General features: G+C 46.7%; 2 protein-coding genes and 1 pseudogene across 3 annotated transcripts in view; 1 reads left to right on the top strand and 2 right to left on the bottom strand.

Annotated features, from left to right (window-relative positions):
• Positions 1-1,073: 1,073 nt before the first annotated feature.
• MTLN (mitoregulin) lies at positions 1,074-2,349 on the bottom strand. Its single transcript, XM_083733923.1, has 2 exons — positions 2,096-2,349; positions 1,074-1,385 (listed from the first exon to the last, which is right to left on the bottom strand). The coding sequence occupies exon 1, from the start codon at positions 2,281-2,283 to the stop codon at positions 2,101-2,103; it is 183 nt and encodes a 60-aa protein (XP_083590049.1). The 5' UTR covers positions 2,284-2,349; the 3' UTR covers positions 1,074-1,385; positions 2,096-2,100.
• A 1,529-nt stretch (positions 2,350-3,878) lies between these two features.
• Positions 3,879-4,635, bottom strand: LOC310842014 (high mobility group protein B3 pseudogene; annotated as a pseudogene). The gene has a single exon. The product of its transcript is annotated as a high mobility group protein B3 pseudogene (transcript).
• A 6,804-nt stretch (positions 4,636-11,439) lies between these two features.
• Positions 11,440-18,607, top strand: part of LOC310841797 (two pore channel protein 2-like) — a 30,196-nt gene continuing 23,028 nt past the window's right edge. The window contains 2 exon segments of the mRNA XM_083733278.1: positions 11,440-11,876; positions 17,513-17,598. Of these exon segments, the coding sequence (XP_083589404.1) occupies positions 11,733-11,876; positions 17,513-17,598 (230 nt within the window). The 5' untranslated portion in view covers positions 11,440-11,732.

The following is an 18,607-nucleotide window of genomic DNA, read 5'->3' as shown; positions in this document are numbered from 1 at the left end:
GCTTCAGGTTACAAACTCCCCTAACCCAGAAATAGCGCTTCAGGTTAAGAACTTTGCTTCAGGATGAGAACAGAAATCATGCTCTGGCAGTGCGACAGCAGCAGGAGGCCCCATTAGCTAAAGTGGTGCTTCAGGTTAAGAACAGTTTCAGGTTAAGTACAGACCTCCAGAACGAATTAAGTACTTAACCCGAAGTACCACTGTACTCCAGTTTCAGACAGGAGTCTTTGCCCAAGCCCTGTCTAGATATGCTGGCAACTGAACTTGGAACCACTGAGCTACAATCTTTCCTCATTAGCTGCTGCACTTCACACATAGCTCAATTACCTTTTCATAGGCTTTGCTTTAACTTTAGTCGGTTGGCTGTATCTTATTTGTACTGACTCTGGTACTTTAAAGTGTATTTTTTGTTTATTTGTTTTAATGCTGTGAAGTGCTTCAAGAGCTCGCCTCTTTTTGATAAGTGGTATGTTACATGGGACGCGGGTGGCACTGTGGGTAAAGCCTCAGTGCCTAGGACTTGCCGATCGTATGGTCGGTGGTTCGAATCCCCGCGGCGGGGTGAGCTCCCGTCTTTCAGTCCCAGCTTCTGCCCACCTAGCAGTTCGAAAGCACCCCTAAGTGCAAGTAGATAAATAGGTACCGCTTTATAGCGGGAAGGTAAACGGCATTTCCGTGTGCTTTGCTGGTCCTGGCTCGCCAGAGCAGCTTCGTCATGCTGGCCATGTGAAGTGTCTGCAGACAGCGCTGGCTCCCGGCCTCTTAAGTGAGATGAGCGCACAACCCTAGAGTCGGACACGACTGGCCCGTACGGGCAGGGGTACCTTTACCTTTATGTTTCCTGTAAGAAATAAATTTATAATTTGGTCTATCACCCAGTCCTTTTATGTAGTTAATGAACAAACCATAACCTCCAGGAGATCATGCCACAGTAAAACAGTTCAGCTCTTTGGGTTGGTTAGGGAAATGCGACCAAACTTTACCACCAAGCAGGAGGGTTAGGTTTTCACAACCAAAGGGCCTTCTAAATAAAGCATGCCTTCATTCTCTGAGACAACACAATTTAACTAGAATAACTTGTTAAAATAAAGTTTATTTAGTCACATGCAGACACTTGTTATCAAGATTCAGTCATCATAGTTCAATTGTCAGACAATGAAACAAATCTTCCAAACATGGCACAAGAAGTTGACCCCATCAATGCAGACCACAAAATTTCAGTGTTTATATTGATGATGTTCTTCCATACATGTTGAGCTTTTTCAGGTATCGGTCTTATTGAGTGAAATAACAGAAGCATTGTTCTTGTACGTGTGTGTTTTCTCAAAGTCTGTTAAATGTCAGATTTGATCCAAAGGCTTCCTCTTGCTTCCATTTGCTCCTGGCTGTTGATAGGAAGAGAAACATAATAATAATAATATAAATGATGCTATCTATTCAGGTTTCTTCAAAATCAAAAGTGGATAGGTTAAGGTAAAGGGACCCCTGACTATTAGGTCCAGTTGTGACCGACTCTGGGCTTGCGGCGCTCATCTCGCTTTACGTGGCCAGCATGACTAAGCCTCTTCTGGCGAACCAGAGCAGCGCATGGAAACGCCGTTTACCTTCCTGCTGGAGCGGTACCTATTTATCTACTTGCACTTTGACGTGCTTTCGAACTGCTAGGTTGGCAGGAGCAGGGACTGAGCAATGGGAGCTCACCCTGTCGCAGGGATTCGAACCGCTGACCTCCTGATCAGGAAGTCCTAGGCTCTGTGGTTTAACCCACAGCGCCACCCGCGTCTATCCATTCAGGTTTCTTTAAAATCAAAAGTGGATACATTTAAGCAATAAAAGTTGGGTAGCCAACAGCAAGTTTGGCGTTCAAAAGCCAGCAGTCCTCTTTTTAGAAAGCCATGGAAGGGGGCATGACCCTTCCCGGCCACCATCCCACTCCCTTTCCCTCAAAAAGCCACGGAAAGGGCATGACCCTTCCCGGCCACCACTCCCTCGAGAAGCCATACAGAGGGGCATGGCCCTTCCCGGCCACCATTCCCTCAAGAAGCCATACAGAGGGGCATGAGCCTTCCCGGCCACCATCCTGCGACGTCCTCACCTGCCTTACGCCAGGTCCAGCTTCTTCTGCGTGGCCGCCAGCTGGTCCTGCAGCCGCTTCTTCCGCCAGTCGAGGTAGCGCCTGCGCGCCCTGTTCGCTTGCCAGCCCACCAGCACCCCCGAAGCGAAGGCCAGCAGCACCGCCAGCTTCACGGAGCGCTCCGAGAGCGGCTCCGAGCTCAGCGCCATGTTTCCCACCGTCCGCCTCCTACGGTGCCCGCGGAGGGCCAAACTGCTTCCCCTTGCGCCGGGACCAAAGGAAAAGGAAAAAAGTTTTTTTTCCGGCGCAGCGGCCACTAGCGGTCAAGCGTAGGCAGGCACACTGGGGCTGTGATGCGGTGCGATGAGCGCTTTTCCTCGACAGCGGATCCGGCTGGAATTCCGTAGGCTTCCTTCGGAGTTAAGCCGAGGCTCGCGCCATCGAAAGAGCTTTTCGATTTTCTGCCCTAAGGTGCCATTACGCTGAAGAAGAAAGTACTAGATAGAAGTAGTCATGATTGTTTGTTTTTGTATATTTTTGTTTGTTTTCAAGAATAATACTTAAGTACAGATTAATAAAAATGTGTTCTGCAGTACAGATATTTGCCATTTTTCAGTCATTACTTGCTAGTGCAAAGGTTGATGAATGAATGCAATACATCATATAACCATAAAACATAACTATATACTGCCACAATTCGCCCACAATAAAAAGCTTAGTAGTAGTAATGTTTTTAATTTTAAATACATTTGCTTTTTTACTTGCCTTTAACCTTTTATGATTTTATTGCTTAGTTTTATGTTTTTTTTATATATTATAAAGTGCTGTAATATATCTAGTTAAGGCCATGCCGATCTTCCCCTTGAATGCTGTTTTCTCATTCTTTTATAAATACAGTTTTATTGATTTCCAGTATATAACAACAATTACAAAAAAGGGGTGGATGTAAAAGCAAAATGCCAATTTACACTCCTCCAGGACAGATCGGTCTACTCGAGTTTGCCAAAGTCCGATCTGTGATTTCAGTGGTTGCTGTTCTTCAGGGTTATCAGCAAAGTATTTTATAGATGCCATATTTCATCAAATTTGTCTACATCATTTGTATTATTCAATGCATGTAATCTCTTCGTTAATTATTCAGTAATAACATGGCAAAGAAGCAATTTTCAGGATATACACACATACATACATACATACACACACACACACACACACACACACACACTGCACAAACACAGAAATAACAGGGACATTTTCTCTTCCACAAAGGGCAAATAATAATAATAATAATAATAATAATAATAATAATAATAATAATAATTTTTATTTATACCCCGCCCTCCCCAGCCAAGGCTTACAAGCAATAATAAAAACAAGATGAATGATTACAACTTAAAAACAAAAATAAAATACAACATTAAAATGGAACATTAAAATATTAAAATGTAGCCTCATCGCAGGAGGAGAAGGAAAAGAAAAAAGAAAGAGAGGGAGGGAGGGAATCAAATTGGCTCCAAGCCAAAGGCCAGGCAGAACAACTCTGTCTTACAGGCCCTGTGGAAAGAAATCAGATCCTGCAGGGCCCTGGTCTCATGAGGCAGAGCGTTCCACCAGGCCCTGGCTCTGCTTGAGGCTAATCTGACTTCCTTAGGGCCCGTGACCACTAGGGTGTTGCTATTTATGGACCTTGAGGCTCTCCGTGGGGCATACCAGGAGAGGCGGTCCCGGAGGTACGAGGGATAAGACACCATCTTCTTAAAGCAACAGGTGCCTGTTTGTTTTTCCAAATGGTGTTTTCCCTACTCTATGGTATTCACATGGAGACAAGTATTATACAGTTTCTCAATCATTGTCGTCGTTCTCATCTTCCTCCTCGTCATCTTCTTCGTCATCCTCCTCCTCTTCTACCTTTTTCCAAGCTGCAACAGCATCTTTACCTATGGAACTCATTGCACCATCAAACTTGTAGTCAGCTACATCCTTCTCATACTTCTCCTTCAGTTTTGCAGCCTTGTTGTTGTAAGGCTGTTTTCCCCCATCACTGAGGTTATTCCACATTTCACCCAATTTCTTTGCCAAGTCTCCAATGGAGATGCCAGATTAGTGGATTTTATATTGGGATGGAATTCTGAACAGAACAGGAAGAATCCAAATGGTGGCCATTTGGAGACATTGGGGTCCTCCTTCTTCTTATCCACCCTTTGCTGGTCCGTAATCCTTCATTTCTCTATCATACCACACTTTAACAGCTTTAGCCATCTCATCAAATTCCCCCTTCTCTTTGCTTGACACTGTCTTCTGCCTCTCTGAGCACTTCTTGGAGAACTCTGCAAAGCTGATGGGAACTTCTGGGTTCCTCTTCTTGTGTTCTTCACAGCAGGTCTAAACAAAGAAGGCATAAGTAGGCATCTTCCCCTTCAGCTTTTTTGGGTCACCTTTAGCCATCTTTACTCCCTATATTGTTCACTTTAACCTAGATGATAAGCAGGGGAAGAGAGCGAGACACACACATGACATGCCAAGACTCAATGCTAGTAGCTGGGGCTCAGCTTCAAGTTGGCTGCCTACGAGATAGGCCTGTTGTCTGGGGCTTTATATGCCAATAGCAATACCTCAAAACCAACTTGGGGGCTGCTAGGCAACTGGTGTCGATCCCTTAGCACTGGTAAGAGGCACTATTCACTACCTGGGTCACCAGCTCAAGCCTCTGGACCAGCTGTAAGGGAAGCCCCACGTAGAGCACATTACATAAGATTACAAACATAAGGTTACCATCCCATGAGCCCCAGGGGCCAAGCTGTGCCTGTCCAAGAAAGGGCACAGATGACACACCCATCAAAGCTGGCGGCAGCTGCTCTTCACAATGGAGAAGACCCTGGGCTGATGTCCTCCCTGGATTCCATTGCTGCACTCCTTTTCCTGAGAGATGTCCTGCTTCCCTGGCCAGGGCACCCATATCCTGGGACGGGAGAATACTCACCTCCTTCAGTCTCTATTCTCCAGTCTCAGTCCCTGCCGGTTATCCTCCTGTTGTCCCCCCCCCCCCATGTTCACCTGTCTCAGCCTGCCCCTCCACACCTGGGCAAGTCATGCGATTCATGACAACTGAAAGATGCAGCAGATGCAACAAGATCCCACTGTCCCCAACAATGTACAGTGGTACCTCGGGTTAAGAAGTTAATTTGTTCTGGAGGTCCGTTCTTAACCTGAAACTGTTCTTAACCTGAAGCACCACTTTAGCTAATGGGGCCTCCCACTGCTGCCGCGCCGCCGGAGCACGATTTCTGTTCTCATCCTGAAGCAAAGTTCTTAACCCGAGGTACTGTTTCTGGGTTAGCAGAGACTGAACCTGAAGCGTCTGTAACCCAAGGTACCACTGTATTCACAAACTGACAAAACTCCGCACTCCACTGCAGATCCACAGCCAGTTTATATTCCCACTCCTTAGGTGTTAACGTTCCCCTGGGGTCCTCAACAAGACACTCTCAAACACCTCTATTCTGGGTGCCCATAAAGACTGCTTGCCCCTCCAAAAATTTTGAATTGTGGGTTTTTTAAAGATCTACCCCCACCCCACCATGAGTGACCCTGGGCAGAATCAAAAGCAAAGTGCAGGTATCCAGCCACTTTACACTCTTAACCTTCCTTTCCCAGAATTCCTCTGGGCTCCGCATACATTCTCTGTGTTTATGTTTGTTAGTGTGTGTTTTGCCTGCTTTGGTTTGGGGTGTTTTGCCTGTGGTTTTGTTTGGGTTGTTTAGTTGGCAAGGACCGTTTTCCCTTTTGGGAGGAGTGTTCTCCTTCTTCTCCTCCTCCTCCTCCTCCTCCTCTTCATTGGGGGGTGGTATAGCTATTTTGCCTGTAGGTGGGATTCCGGGCATCATTTATTTCTTCCCCTTCTGTGAATTTGCACCTACAAATGGGATAGATTTCCAAACATGCTTCGCAGGCCCCAAAATGTTGGGGACCACGATACACGCTGTTCAGAAACCTGCTTTGCCACTTCATTACCTCCCACCCTAGCAGACCTTTTACCACTTGAACTGGACTGTATTTTTTTTTTAAGATATTTATTGAAATTTTAAAGGTTATACAGAAAAAGAAAAAAAAAGCAATAGCAAAAACAAAACACAAACAGAAAAAATAACAGATATAAAAAAGACAAAATACAAAACTAAAAACTATTTAAAAACAAATAAAATTTTGTTCCCTTATTTTCTTATAACTTACTTCCCCGACCTCCTCATAACTCCCCTTTCTGTATTCCAATTTCTAATTGTTAATTCAGCAAATCCTCTCCCTTACTTTTCATTTAATTTTTAACCTTTCTTTTCTTTTTACTTAATCAATACAGCTGAAAACCACTTAATTTCTAAACCAACATCATTCTAACATTCATTAATTTTGCAATATTTCCTAAGATAGTCCTTAAATTTCTTCCAATCTTCTTCCGCCATCTCTCTTTCCTGGTCTCGGATTCTGCCAGTCATTTCTGCCAGTCCCATGTAGTCTGGACTGTATTTTCATTTGACTCTGCATAGTAGCAGGGCTTGTCTAAGCCTGCAATCCTATATACACTTTCTTCCAAATAGACATGCATAGGATTGCACCTTATGTCTTGTAGTGCCGGCCACCAAGCTTTGCTTTGTCATTTCCTCTCCTTCTATCCACATGTGTATTTGTGTGTCTTTGTGTCTGCGTGTAGAAATCTGTCAACTGAGAATAAGACCTCATGCATTTGACAGAATGGACTCTAGCCCACAAAAGCCTGGGCTGTAATTAATTTTTAACCTTGAAGTTGCCCCAGAACTCTTTGTTCGGCTGAAAGCTAATAAGAACAGGAGTGTGCCTGTAGTAATCTAATAGTTAAATACAGTTGAATGAACTTGATTGTGCTCTTTGTATGCAAACCCCTCCTCTGTTCTTCCCTGGATAGATAAATGCTTCCTCAGCATTTCTGGGGCACTGCTTAGAGAAACAATATTAAGCTGACTTTAATGCCAAACTTCCTTTTCCTGCATGCCAGATTTCACCGCTGGCAGACGAACAAACCAGCGAGCTGCAGCCACAGCCCATGAAAGCAGCGAACTTTTCAACCCTCCGCTGTAGCCGCTCCTTTCAGAAGGGCCAGATGGGCAGCCATTTAGTCAATGGAACCATCCAGCCCACAAGAAAAGAGCATTATGCACATTGCATATGTAAAGTAGGAAGGAAACTCTAAATAAAATACTTCTGGGCAGCCACCTTGGCTGAAAACATCCCAGTCCTGGCATATCGCCTGCCTCCCGTAATTTTCCAGTCCTTTACCGTAAAGTTAACCAGCCCTCAGAACACACAGGAGACTGCCTATTCCAGATCGGACCATCTGTGCATCTGGCTCAGAACTGTCTACAATAGGGATGGTGAACCCGCTGGGGAAAAGCCACAGGGTAGCCGTAGCGCATCTGCTTTGCATGCACAAAGTCCCAGATTCAGTCCCTGGCATCTTCTGGCCAAGCTGTGAGAGACTCCTGCCTGAAATTCTGGATAGTTGCTGCTCAGCGGCATAGAAAACTATAAGTGGAAGGCAGTTTCCTGTTTCCGGGTCCCAGTGCATTCAGCACGCTATCCAAGAAGAGTCGCTCTCGCTTGATCAGTTAGTGGATCTAGTTTAACTTAGTTGAATCTAGTTAGAGGTAGCTAGCCGTGTTGATCTGCCGTAGTTGAAACAAAATAAAATAATAATAATAATAATAATCCTTCCAGAAGCACCTTAGAGACCAACTAAGTTAGTTATTGGTATGAGCTTTTTGTGTGTGTCTGAAGAAGTGTGCATGCACACAAAAGCTCATAGCAATAACTTGGTTGGTCTCTAAGGTGCTACTGGAAGGATTTTTTTTTATTTTTTTTATTTTATTTTATTTATTTTATTTGGTTGAATCTAGTTCTCAATGAGATCAATGGGCATTAAGTAAAAGTCTTCTTCCACAGATTCCACTGGCATTTTACTTCAATTAGTTGGTTGGCAGCTGTTGTAAACAAAAATCTGCCCTTTTCCCTTATGGGGTACCCAAGAGCCCATATAGAGTCCTTACTCTATATTGGTTCCCCATTGGTAGGAGAAAATAACAGAGGCCAGCCAGAGAATATTGAGAAGCAAAGCAGCTAGTAAGCCTGATCTTTATTGATCTGTTGCAACAGGGTTCTAACTCACTACACGCAGGAGGGAGGAGGAACCCAGAACAATGGCGCGCAAGGCCTTATATACACATTTTAAATTCCCTGCCATGGGGCCCAAGACCACCCCCAGAAACATCATACATAGCAGCCGCCTGTCTCAGGAGACAATAGAGGACTGCTCCTTTGGGGGTGAAATCAAAACACTGGAGATTCACAGCTCCTGCTGTGGCTGTAGAGACAGATATGGGAGAGACATGTTTTGTTGCAGTTGGGGCAGATGCATCATGGTGTTTCTTCTCTCTGTGTTCCCCCCAGAGGTCATTCCTCCTCTGATCACTGCTAAGGATACATGACTTAACTGTCTCAAGGCACTATGGTCATCTGCAAGGGATTCCCACATGGCTGGGTTCATGTTAAAGTTGCAGACATCTTTGTAACACAGAGTTGCTCTGCCAATGGACCTGGTGTCTTAATAATTGGCTCTCATGCATTTGAGAACTCCATCAGGGTTCCAGGGAACATGAAACATCTGTAGGCGCACACCTGTGCCTGCATAGGCTCTGTTCCAGGCATAGGCAAACTCAGCCCTCCAGATGTTTTGGAACTACAATTCCCATCATCCCTGACCACTGGTCCTGCTAGCTAGGGATCATGGGAGTTGTAGTCCCAAAACATCTGGAGGGCCGAGTTTGCCTATGCCTGCTCTGTTCTGAAGTCATTTGTACAAACATACACATGAAAGGCAAAAGGGGAACACATCTTTTAGGATGATGATTGTCATCTGCACGTTTTATGAGTATTAAAAGTTTTTTAAATATATATATATATCTGTCTAATATACTGGAACAACTTTTTACTTGACCAAAAATGTCTCTGCAGTGTAATCCTAACTGTATCTACTAATATTTAAGTCCCACTGAGTTTAATGTGACTTACTATCAGGTAAGTGGGGTAAAGATTATAATCAAATAAACTCAGGGATGGTCCTCCAGATGTTGCTGAAGTACAACTCTGAAATTATTATGGGTTCCTCAGGTCCCATCAATGGGTTAGTTTCACTGCTCTATGACATTTTTGTCAAATGCTACTTTTACTGCAAATCAAAAACATAAGACCTGGTGGGAACACAACTGGGGAGTTCATACAGAAGATGAAGATTGGGGGGGGGGATCTGGTCCAAGGTCCCATAGACATCTGTTTTGGCTCAAAGAAGGAACTCTTCCTGAAAATGGTGCATAGTTGGTACTTAACACAATGATTCATTCCTTTTGTACATTGGGGTGCTTCACACTTAGGCTGGAGGGGCTGCCAGGATGCTGGGACCTACCAGCATAAGTGATGGCACTGCCCAAGGTAAACTGGTTCAGGACAAAAGTATTTTCTGGCATCTCAATCCATCCCTCCCCTTGTCTGAATCTTGGATTTGTTTGCAGATTCGGATCAAGATGAGAAAAAAACAAGGAATTGATTTTGCATCTTTTGATAGCAGTCCAGGACACAATTGTAGGTTTTGGAAAAGCTTATCTTCTTTTTAAAATAAAAAATTGCAGTGGTTTTGATTTAGATCATGGAACCCTTTGTAATTATAGACCACAGATCCTTTTCCTCCTGGTATGTTTTATTGTTGATTTAGTAAATCACTTAGCTGTATTCTATAGCTCTTTATTTGCAATTGTGACAATTTACCTTTAAAAAACTATTTTTTCATTATTTCTTTTTTTCAGAAAAAATGGGAGGGGAAACCTTAGAACTCCCATCAGTCACAGCCAGCATGGGGATGATGTGAGCCAGACCAGTCGCTGGGGATGATGGGAATTGTAGTTCTGCAACATATTAGGGGCTAAAGGTTCTCCACCCCAAGATTAAGCCAACCTCATTAAATGCTGCAACCCTGGTTTTGTCATTTCTGTTTCCAGTTGTTTTGTTGTTTTTAAATCTATATGTTATTCGTAAATTGCGGTGAGACCCTTTGGGGTTAGTTGGTGGGAAATTCAGTGTTATAAAGGAATTGCCCATTCCTTATTTGAATCCTTAACATTTCTTTTAGCTTTATAGCACTTGTAGCTGTGACGGGGGAGGGAAGGAACAGAGAAGTGTGGCTGCAATCATACATGTCATAAAAATGGAAACATGCCTATATTGTGGGATGCCAGAGTCTTGTGGCATCTTGAAAACAAATGGATTTATTGTGGCATTAAACTTCCATGGATTACAGCCTCTTCATCTAATGCATTTAGTGTTATCCCGATTTGTAAGTCCACATATCTTCTTTTTCTTCTTGGGTGAGGCTTGTCAAAAGTGTTGCCGGAGAGAAATGAAATGCAGAAAAGTGCACACCTTGATAATTGCATACTGAAAACGGTGATTTACAAAACTGCTCTCCGTCTAATCTGCAAACGATAGCATTGACACTCCTGATGCATTTAAAGCACATGGCTGCCAATCCGCTACTAAGCTCAGTCCAAGGTACACAAATGGTGGGAGATGGAGTCCAGCAATGCCATACCTCCCTGACAGAGCATCTGCCCTGCAAACAGACGGTCGCCAGTTCAGTCCCCGCTGGCATCTCCAGGTGGGGTTGGGAGAGGCTCCTACCTGAAACCCTGGGGAGCGGCTGCCAGTCAGTGTAGACAACACTCAGCTAGATAGACCAATGGGCTGACTTGGGTACTAAGGCAGCTTCTTATGTGTTCCTTGAAAACAGGGACTTGCTTTCCCACAAAGATGTAGCTGGGTGGCGCTGCAAGGTGGCCACCCCGTGCGTTTTCACGAACCTCGAGTTAAACGTGCAACAGATGGGGGCGCCTTTGAAATCCTACAACGCCCCTTTGTTGTTGTTTAGTCGTTTAGTCGTGTCCGACTCTTCGTGACCCCATGGACCAGAGCACGCCAGGCACTCCTGTCTTCCACTGCCTCCCCCAGTTTGGTCAAACTCATGTTGGCAGCCTCGAGAACACTGTCCAACCATCTCGTCCTCTGTCGTCCCCTTCTCCTTGTGCCCTCACTCTTTCCCAACATCAGGGTCTTTTCCAGGGAGTCGTCTCTTCTCATGAGGTGGCCAAACTACTGGAGCCTCAGCTTCACGATCTGTCCTTCCAGTGAGCACTCAGGGCTATTTTCCTTCAGGTTTGATCTTCTTGCAGTCCACGGGACTCTCAAGAGTCTCCTCCAGCACCAGAATTCAAAAGCATCAATTCTTCGGCGATCAGCTTTCTTTATGGGGACGCCCCTTTACAAACCCCAATAAACTCAGCCGGGCTTCCTTTCCGAGGCAACCCACAGGGCGGATCCAGATTCTCGCCGGCCTCCTTTGCAGCGGGGGCGGGGAGCTGGAGGCACCCCAAAGTTTTGTTGCTCCACGGCGAGCGCGGAATCAAGGCGCTTCGCGCAGCGCCTGCTCGCTCATCCATCCTTCTCCGGGGCTAGGAGTCGTTTCCGCTGCCCGGAGTCACGTGCAGCTGGGGATTAAAGCCTCCTCGGCGGCGCTGCAGCTTCGGGGATGGAGTCTGCGGGCGGGAGTCGAGTCGGGATCCCGCAACCGCCGGCAGTGCAGGAGCAAGCAGACTCCGCAGCCGCGCAGCCGCCGCGCAGCTTAGCCGGAGCCGCGCCCGACGCCGCGATGGGAGACTCGGCGCAGGAGGAGGTGACCCGCCTAAGACTGGTTCTTGCGCGACCGTGGCGAGGGGAGGAGAGGGGAGGTCTCCGCTTGGAGGGGCTGCATCGTCCACGTTGCTCTGCTGGTCCCCCTGCAGGCCCAGCCCAAGCCTGCGCAACTCTCTCTTCCCCTTTCCCCCATGGCTGCTTTGCTGCTGCAAATGTTTCCACGGGCCCCCACTTTTTGGAAACGAGAGATCCCTTTGCAGCGCGCCTGCTTGCACCGAGCACCAGCTGCTCTAGCAAGTCGTTATTTTTCTTGGGGTGTCCCGTGAGTTAGGGGGAAGAGTTTGCCCACTTCTGCAGCTGCGCCTCTGGACAGCTAGTTGTGTGGCATCTTCAGCAACTTTTCCTTCAGCTCCATGGCGCACTAAAGCTTCTCCTGCGTAAAGGGGCGTTTGGGTGGGCAGGAATGCACGCGTGCAAACTTAAAAGGTTGGCAGAGACTGCTGCTCTGCTGGCCTGGCTGTCGCTTCTCGGCCAATGTGCCGAGAACCTTTAAAAAAAAAAGCTGAGCGAGGCGTTTTTGTCGAATTCCTTGGCAAAGTCGAGATCCGTTATACAGGCAGAGACACAGCAGCTGCTGCTGCTGCCTGGGGTGGAATAATTCAAGGGGTACCTGCGGCATCCTGCAAGCAAAGGTGTGTCTTGCAGGGATGACTGGCGCCTTGTCGACACCCATCTAGAGTCCAGCCCATCAGACTCCATAAGGCTATTGCAGGCAATCTGGCCTCTGCTTTTCCCATCACAGTCCAACTTAGGATGGCAGTTCTGCTTCAGAGGCTGTGTACAGTACATATTATGGGCTGGAAATGCAGTTTGTTGTTGTTGTTGTTGTTTAGTCATTTAGCCGTGTCCGACTCTTCGTGACCCTATGGACCAGAGCACGCCAGGCACTCCTGTCTTCCACTGTCTCCCGAAGTTTGGTCAAACTCATGCTGGTAGCTTTGAGAACACTGTCCAACCATCTCATCCTCTGTCGTCTCCTTCTCCTTGTGCCCTCCATCTTTCCCAACATCAGGGTCTTTTCCAGGGAGTCTTCTCTTCTCATGAGGTGGCCAAAGTCTTGGAGCCTCAGCTTCAGGATCTGTCCTTCCAGTGAGCACTCAGGGCTGATTTCCTTCAGAATGGAAAGGTTTGATCTTCTTGCAGTCCATGGGACTCTCAAGAGTCTCCTCCAGCACCAGAATTCAAAAGCATCAATTCTTCGGCGATCAGCTTTCTTTATGGTCTGGCTCTCACTTCCAAACATCGCTACTGGAAACGCAGTTAGGTTGTTCATTTTTCTCAATTTGGATCATAACTGGGTCTTTTAAGTGGGGCGGGAATGCAAAAGTTCATAAGAAACAACCGGATGGATTTGGATTGCGGCTAACGTCGTGCATACACTGCTTCCCAAATCAGTATGGATGCAGAGTAAATGGGCTTGTGTGCACAGCCATAATAGCTTCATTATAGAGAGTCAGACCATTGGCCCATCTGTTCATCCAGTTCAATATTGTCTGCACTGGATGGGGGGGGGGGCTGCTATCTGGGGTTTCATATAGAGGAACATTCTCAGCCCTAGCTGGAGATGTCTGGGGTTGAACTTCTACCTGCCAAAACTGCCACTGAGCCACAGCCATTCCCAACAGCCGATGGAAAGACTTGATTCATAAAGGCAATAGGTGTTCCTCTTCTCACATTATTTAATGGTGATCAGTGCATTAGATTTCCAACCCCCTGTTTTGCTTGACATACAGTAGTACTTCAGGTTACATATGCTTCAGGTTACAGAGTCCACTAACCCAGAAATAGTAGTTCGGGTTAAGAACTTTGCTTCAGGATGAGAACAGAAATCGTGTTCCAGCGGCGTGGCAGCAGCAGGAGGCCCCATTAGCTAAAGTGGTGCTTCAGGTTAAGAACAGTTTCAGGTTAAGAACGGACCTCTGGAATGAATTAAGTACTTAACCCGAGGTACCACTGTACTTGGGCTGTGCCCAAGTTCTGCTCGAAAGAGGAAACTCTATGAATTTAGATCAACTAGAATGTTCTTGGTCATTTCCTTACTGTTAACATAATGAACATAAGAGCATCCCTGCTGGTTCAGGTCAGCATCCTGTCCTCTCTGTAGTCAGCCAGATTCCCATGGGAAACCTGAAAGCAGGAACTGAACACAGGTGCATCTCCCTTCCTGCAGTTTCCAGCAACAGGCATCCTTAGTATGAATACTCTCACACAGAAGAGGACTCTGGCAAAGCAGTTTCTCCTGTGACTTGAGCTCTCCCTCCTGATGGAGAAAGCAAGGTTGTTTTCCGCAAACCCTTGCAAGGAGAGTCTACTTGGGGCTTCCCTTACCAAGTTTCAAAGGTGCTTGTTAGATGCACCCAATCTTTAATAAAATCTTAGGTGGAAGCTGTAACTTCAGTCCAGGCAGGATCCTGCCAGCTTGATCAAGGGGCTGGAGCAGCTCCACTATGGAGAAAGGCTGTAGCCCGTGCAGCTTTTTAGTTTAAATAAATGTCTTTAAAGTCTACCTGCTTTTTAGTTTAGAGCAGATGCACCAGGTTTCACCCAACGTTGTGGGAGCCATTGTGCTTGTTTGACTTCAAGCACACAGTGATGTCCCCAAGTGTTGGGAAGAAGCCGAGAGGATAGCTTTAAAGAAGGATTAGACAGATTCATGGAGCAGAAGCCTCTCATGGGCTATTTCCATGGTATGTGTGTGTGGGGGGCGGGGAGAGATTCCCACAGTGGTGTTGCATGTCTGAGGTGCTTATAGGTGGTGGGTGTGGTCTAAACCACTGAGCCTCTTGGGTGTGCTAATCGGAAGGTCGGCAGTTCGAAACGGGGTGAGCTCCCGTTGCTCTGTCCCAGCTCCTGCCAACCTAGCAGTCCGAAAACATGCCAGTGCAAGTAGATAAGTAGGTACCGCTGCAGCGGGAAGGTAAAAGGCATTTCTTTGTGCTCTGGTTTCCGTCACAGTGTCCCATTGCACCAGAAGTGGTTAAGTCATGCTGGCCACATGACCTGGAAAAGCTGTCTGTGGACAGACGCTGGCTCCCTCAGCCTGAAAGCGAGATGAGCGCCACAACCCCTTTGACTGGATTTAACCATCCGGGTCCTTTACCTTTACCTTTTACCCTTTTTTAAAAGGAAGATAGGGGACAGTCTTATATGGAGTCAGACCATTGGCCCATCTAGCTTAGAACTCTCTACCCTGTCTGGCCACAAGTCTCTATGGTTCCTGGCAGTGGTCTCTCACAGACCTTCTTGAAGATGCTGGAGATCAAACTTGGGGCGTTTTGCTTGCAAAACAGATGCTCTACTATTCAACTATGGCTCTTCTCCAAGAAACTTTTCACAAGAAGCCCAGAAGGGCAGTGCAACGGCTGGGATGATCCCAGAGCCCTGCCCACTCGTCCTCTGCAAACTTCAGAGGGTGGCTGGGGCATCTGGGTGTCTCACGTTGCGTCAGAGGCATGACACACCTGTGAGGAGGATACCACCAGCTCCAAGTTTAGGAGAAAGGATGACGTTCTTTATTCCTGCCAGAGAGGTGCACTCATTGCAATGACGAATGTTGCAGTGGACCCCTGACTTTGACATTTGCCACACTGGAGATCAAAACAAGCTTTCTGTAAAGGGGAGGGCGGGGCTTCACGGTTTGGCTTTAAAGGAGTGTTTTAAAAAATTATCTGTGCAAGAATGGGCAGCTTTGTAACTTAAGTAGGGACACTGTGGGACTTGTTTTAGTACAGCCCGCCAACATTCGGGGTCACATTGGGACATACGAAATGTCACTTTTGTTGCAACAATGCTGAAGTCTCTATCTGACTTGACTGTGGCTTGTCTCAGAGCAAGTATTTTGGAGTGCTTGGCCTTCACAATGTTGCAAGCCCAGAGCAACCTCATTGTCTGGCTTGACATGTAGCCAAAGCTCTTCTCTGTGGAAGTTTTGCTCAAATTATAAGTGTCATTGCCAAAGGATATGGGGAGACCAGTGAGAGGGGTGTGGAGGAAGCAGATTGTTGTCTGGTATTATGGAAAGCAAAAGGACTCCTTTCCTTGGCAGTTGCCCATCTTCTTTTAAGGTGTACAACGTACTAGATTTCTTTTAAGGTGTACAACATACTGGATTCCCCCTGCCCCCTTTGATCTTAGTCAGAAGAGCCGTAATCAAGTAATCTGTTATGCTTGGAACAAGCTGTTTCTTGTGAGATGACTACTACTTAAAATTTTTAAACAGTTAACCATTGCATTTTAATAGCCAAACAGTCCACTTGAACTAAACCTTTGACAGCGTTCTGAATTGCATAGCTCTTGCTGACAGATGGACGTACATTCTGCCACTTGATGTCTTACTCTGCAGTGGTCTGCAGGCCGTGATCCGAGTGTCGTGGCAAACAATGGCAGGCTGTGTGTGCGCACACATTGTGGACTACTAAAAGGCTGGAGATCTTTTCTCTTGTCCTATAGCCCTGCAGCCAGACCCTGTGTATACTGGCTTGCAAATTAGTCTTTAAGTAGTGGGAGTACTGAGCATGTTAGCAAAATCCTTTCTATGCACTGTTGTATAAGGACATACAATTTCTATGCGCTGTTGTATAAGGACTTACAATTGGCTACATTCCAGCCAGGGATGCGGGTGGCGCTGTGGGACTTGCCGATCAGAAGGTCGGCGGTTTGAATCCTCGTGACAGGGTGAGTTCTTGCTGTTCGGTCCCAGCTTCTGCCAACATAGCAGTTCGAAAGCACGTCCAAGTGCAAGTAGATAAATAGGTACCGCTCCAGCGGGAAGGTAAATGGCGTTTCTGTGCGCTGCTCTGGTTCGCCAGAAACAGCTTAGTCATGCTGGCCACATGGCCTGGAAGCTGTACGCCAGCTCCCTCGGCCAATAAAGCGAGATGAGCGCCACAACCCCAGAGTTGTCCATGACTGGACCTAATGGTCAGGGGTCCCTTTACATTCCAGCCACGTGAAAGCTATAGGTTTCTGTTCCACATGGAACATGTGCGTGCATCTCTTTGAAAATACTCCATGCAGGCAAGCAGGAGGCATTATTCCAGTTGAAGAAAACAGACAGACATAAGTGGCTGGTCAGAGACGGGCATGCGCAGGTGCCGTGCTAACTTCCCAGAAGGTGGGATGCTGTTGCTTACTACGGAATGGTGAGTTCAGCACAACACTAACACCAGATCAGTTCTGCTGGTAAGAACATAAGGAGAGCCTGCATAATCAGGCCATTGGGTCATCTAGTCACAAGAGAGCTCTCCCTGTTTTTATGCAACTGACATTCAGGACAGGGCTGCCCCCGACAGTGGAACCCAAGCATAGCCACAATGACTAGTAGCTACTTATAACCTTTGGTTATGGGTAGGAGAGAATATATTAATTGCAGTTTATTCCTCCAGATGCTCATGCATGTGGGATAAACAGAGGTTCAAAATCCCATCCTTGGCAGCGAAATTAGAAGCATAGGATTTAGGCTGTCAAATCTTGTTTTGAGCAAGTCCATCTATGAAGTCATCTGGCTTTCCCCTTCTTAACCAGCTCAACAAAGAGTTGGGCAGCAGCTTGTGAATTAAGTCTGAGTGTAGAGCAGTCAAAGTGCAGCTGTGTTGAAAATGTATTCCCTCTTTACAGCAGAGTCTTCTCCTGGCAGCAGCGTATGTGTATGATGCCCAGTACAATAGGAACATCCCCTTTGATACCTCTCCACGGGCAGTCAGGTAAGTACATGGTTTGGGGGCGTCATGTTGAATGAACACTCTGATGCACACTGCAAAAAGTGTGTAAGGTTGCTGAAATGTGGGAGTGCCTTGGCTTCATTAATTTTTCAGGCTGGGTGTATGTTTGTGTTGTGTTTGATATTAAATAATAATAATAATAATAATTTATTATTTATACCCCACCCATCTGGCTGGGTTTCCCCAGCCACTCTGGGTGGCTTCTAACAAAATATTAAAATACAATAGTCTATTAAACATTAAAAGCTGCCTTCAGATGTCTTCTAAAAGTCTGGTAGTTGTTTTTCTCTTTGACATCTGGTGGGAGGGCGTTCCACAGGGCGGGTGCCACTACCAAGAAGGCCCTCTCCCTGGTTCCCTGTAACTTGGCTTCTCGCAGTGAGGGAACTGCCAGAAGGCCCTCGGCGCTGGACCTCAGTGTCCGGGCAGAACGATGGGGGTGGAGATGCTCCTTCAGGTATACTGGACCGAGGCTGTTTAGGGCTTTGAAGGTCAGCACCAACACTTTGAACTGTGCTCGGAAACGTAATATTAAACCTTGTGCAGTAGCGTAGGTAGCCAGGGACCGGGGGTGGTCTGCACCGGATTGGGGGGCAGTCTGTAGGGCCGCATGGGAGTCTTAAATGTGGAACGGTGTCTGCTACGCAGGGGTTGGGATTCTGGGCAGCAGGTGAGCTTGTGGGTGGCACGTCAGTTCCTTGGCTTTCGGGGGCTTCAGTTGGGCGGAGCCACTTCCTGCCCCAAAATGGCCGTTGCCCTAAAAAAGCCAGGTCATGGTGGTACAGTGGTACCTCGGGTTACATACGCTTCAGGTTACAGACACTTCAGGTTACAGACTCCGCTAACCCAGAAATATTACCTCGGGTTAAGAACTTTGCTTCAGGATGAGAACAGAAATCGTGCGCCAGCGGTGTGGCGGCAGCAGGAGGCCCCTTTAGCTGAAGTGGTACCTCAGGTTAAGAACAGTTTCAGGTTAAGAACGAACCTCCAG

The sequence above is a fragment of the Podarcis gaigeae genome, assembly GCF_964106915.1.
Source record: "Podarcis gaigeae genome assembly, chromosome: 3".
Taxonomy (NCBI): domain Eukaryota; kingdom Metazoa; phylum Chordata; class Lepidosauria; order Squamata; family Lacertidae; genus Podarcis; species Podarcis gaigeae.
Note: the sequence above shows the minus strand (reverse complement) of the source record. Positions and strands in the feature narration are given on the sequence as shown.

Excerpts from the sequence above, each read along its gene's own strand:
- MTLN (XM_083733923.1), bottom strand. The coding sequence starts at position 2,283 with ATGGCGCTGAGCTCGGAGCCGCTCTCGGAGCGCTCCGTGAAGCTGGCG.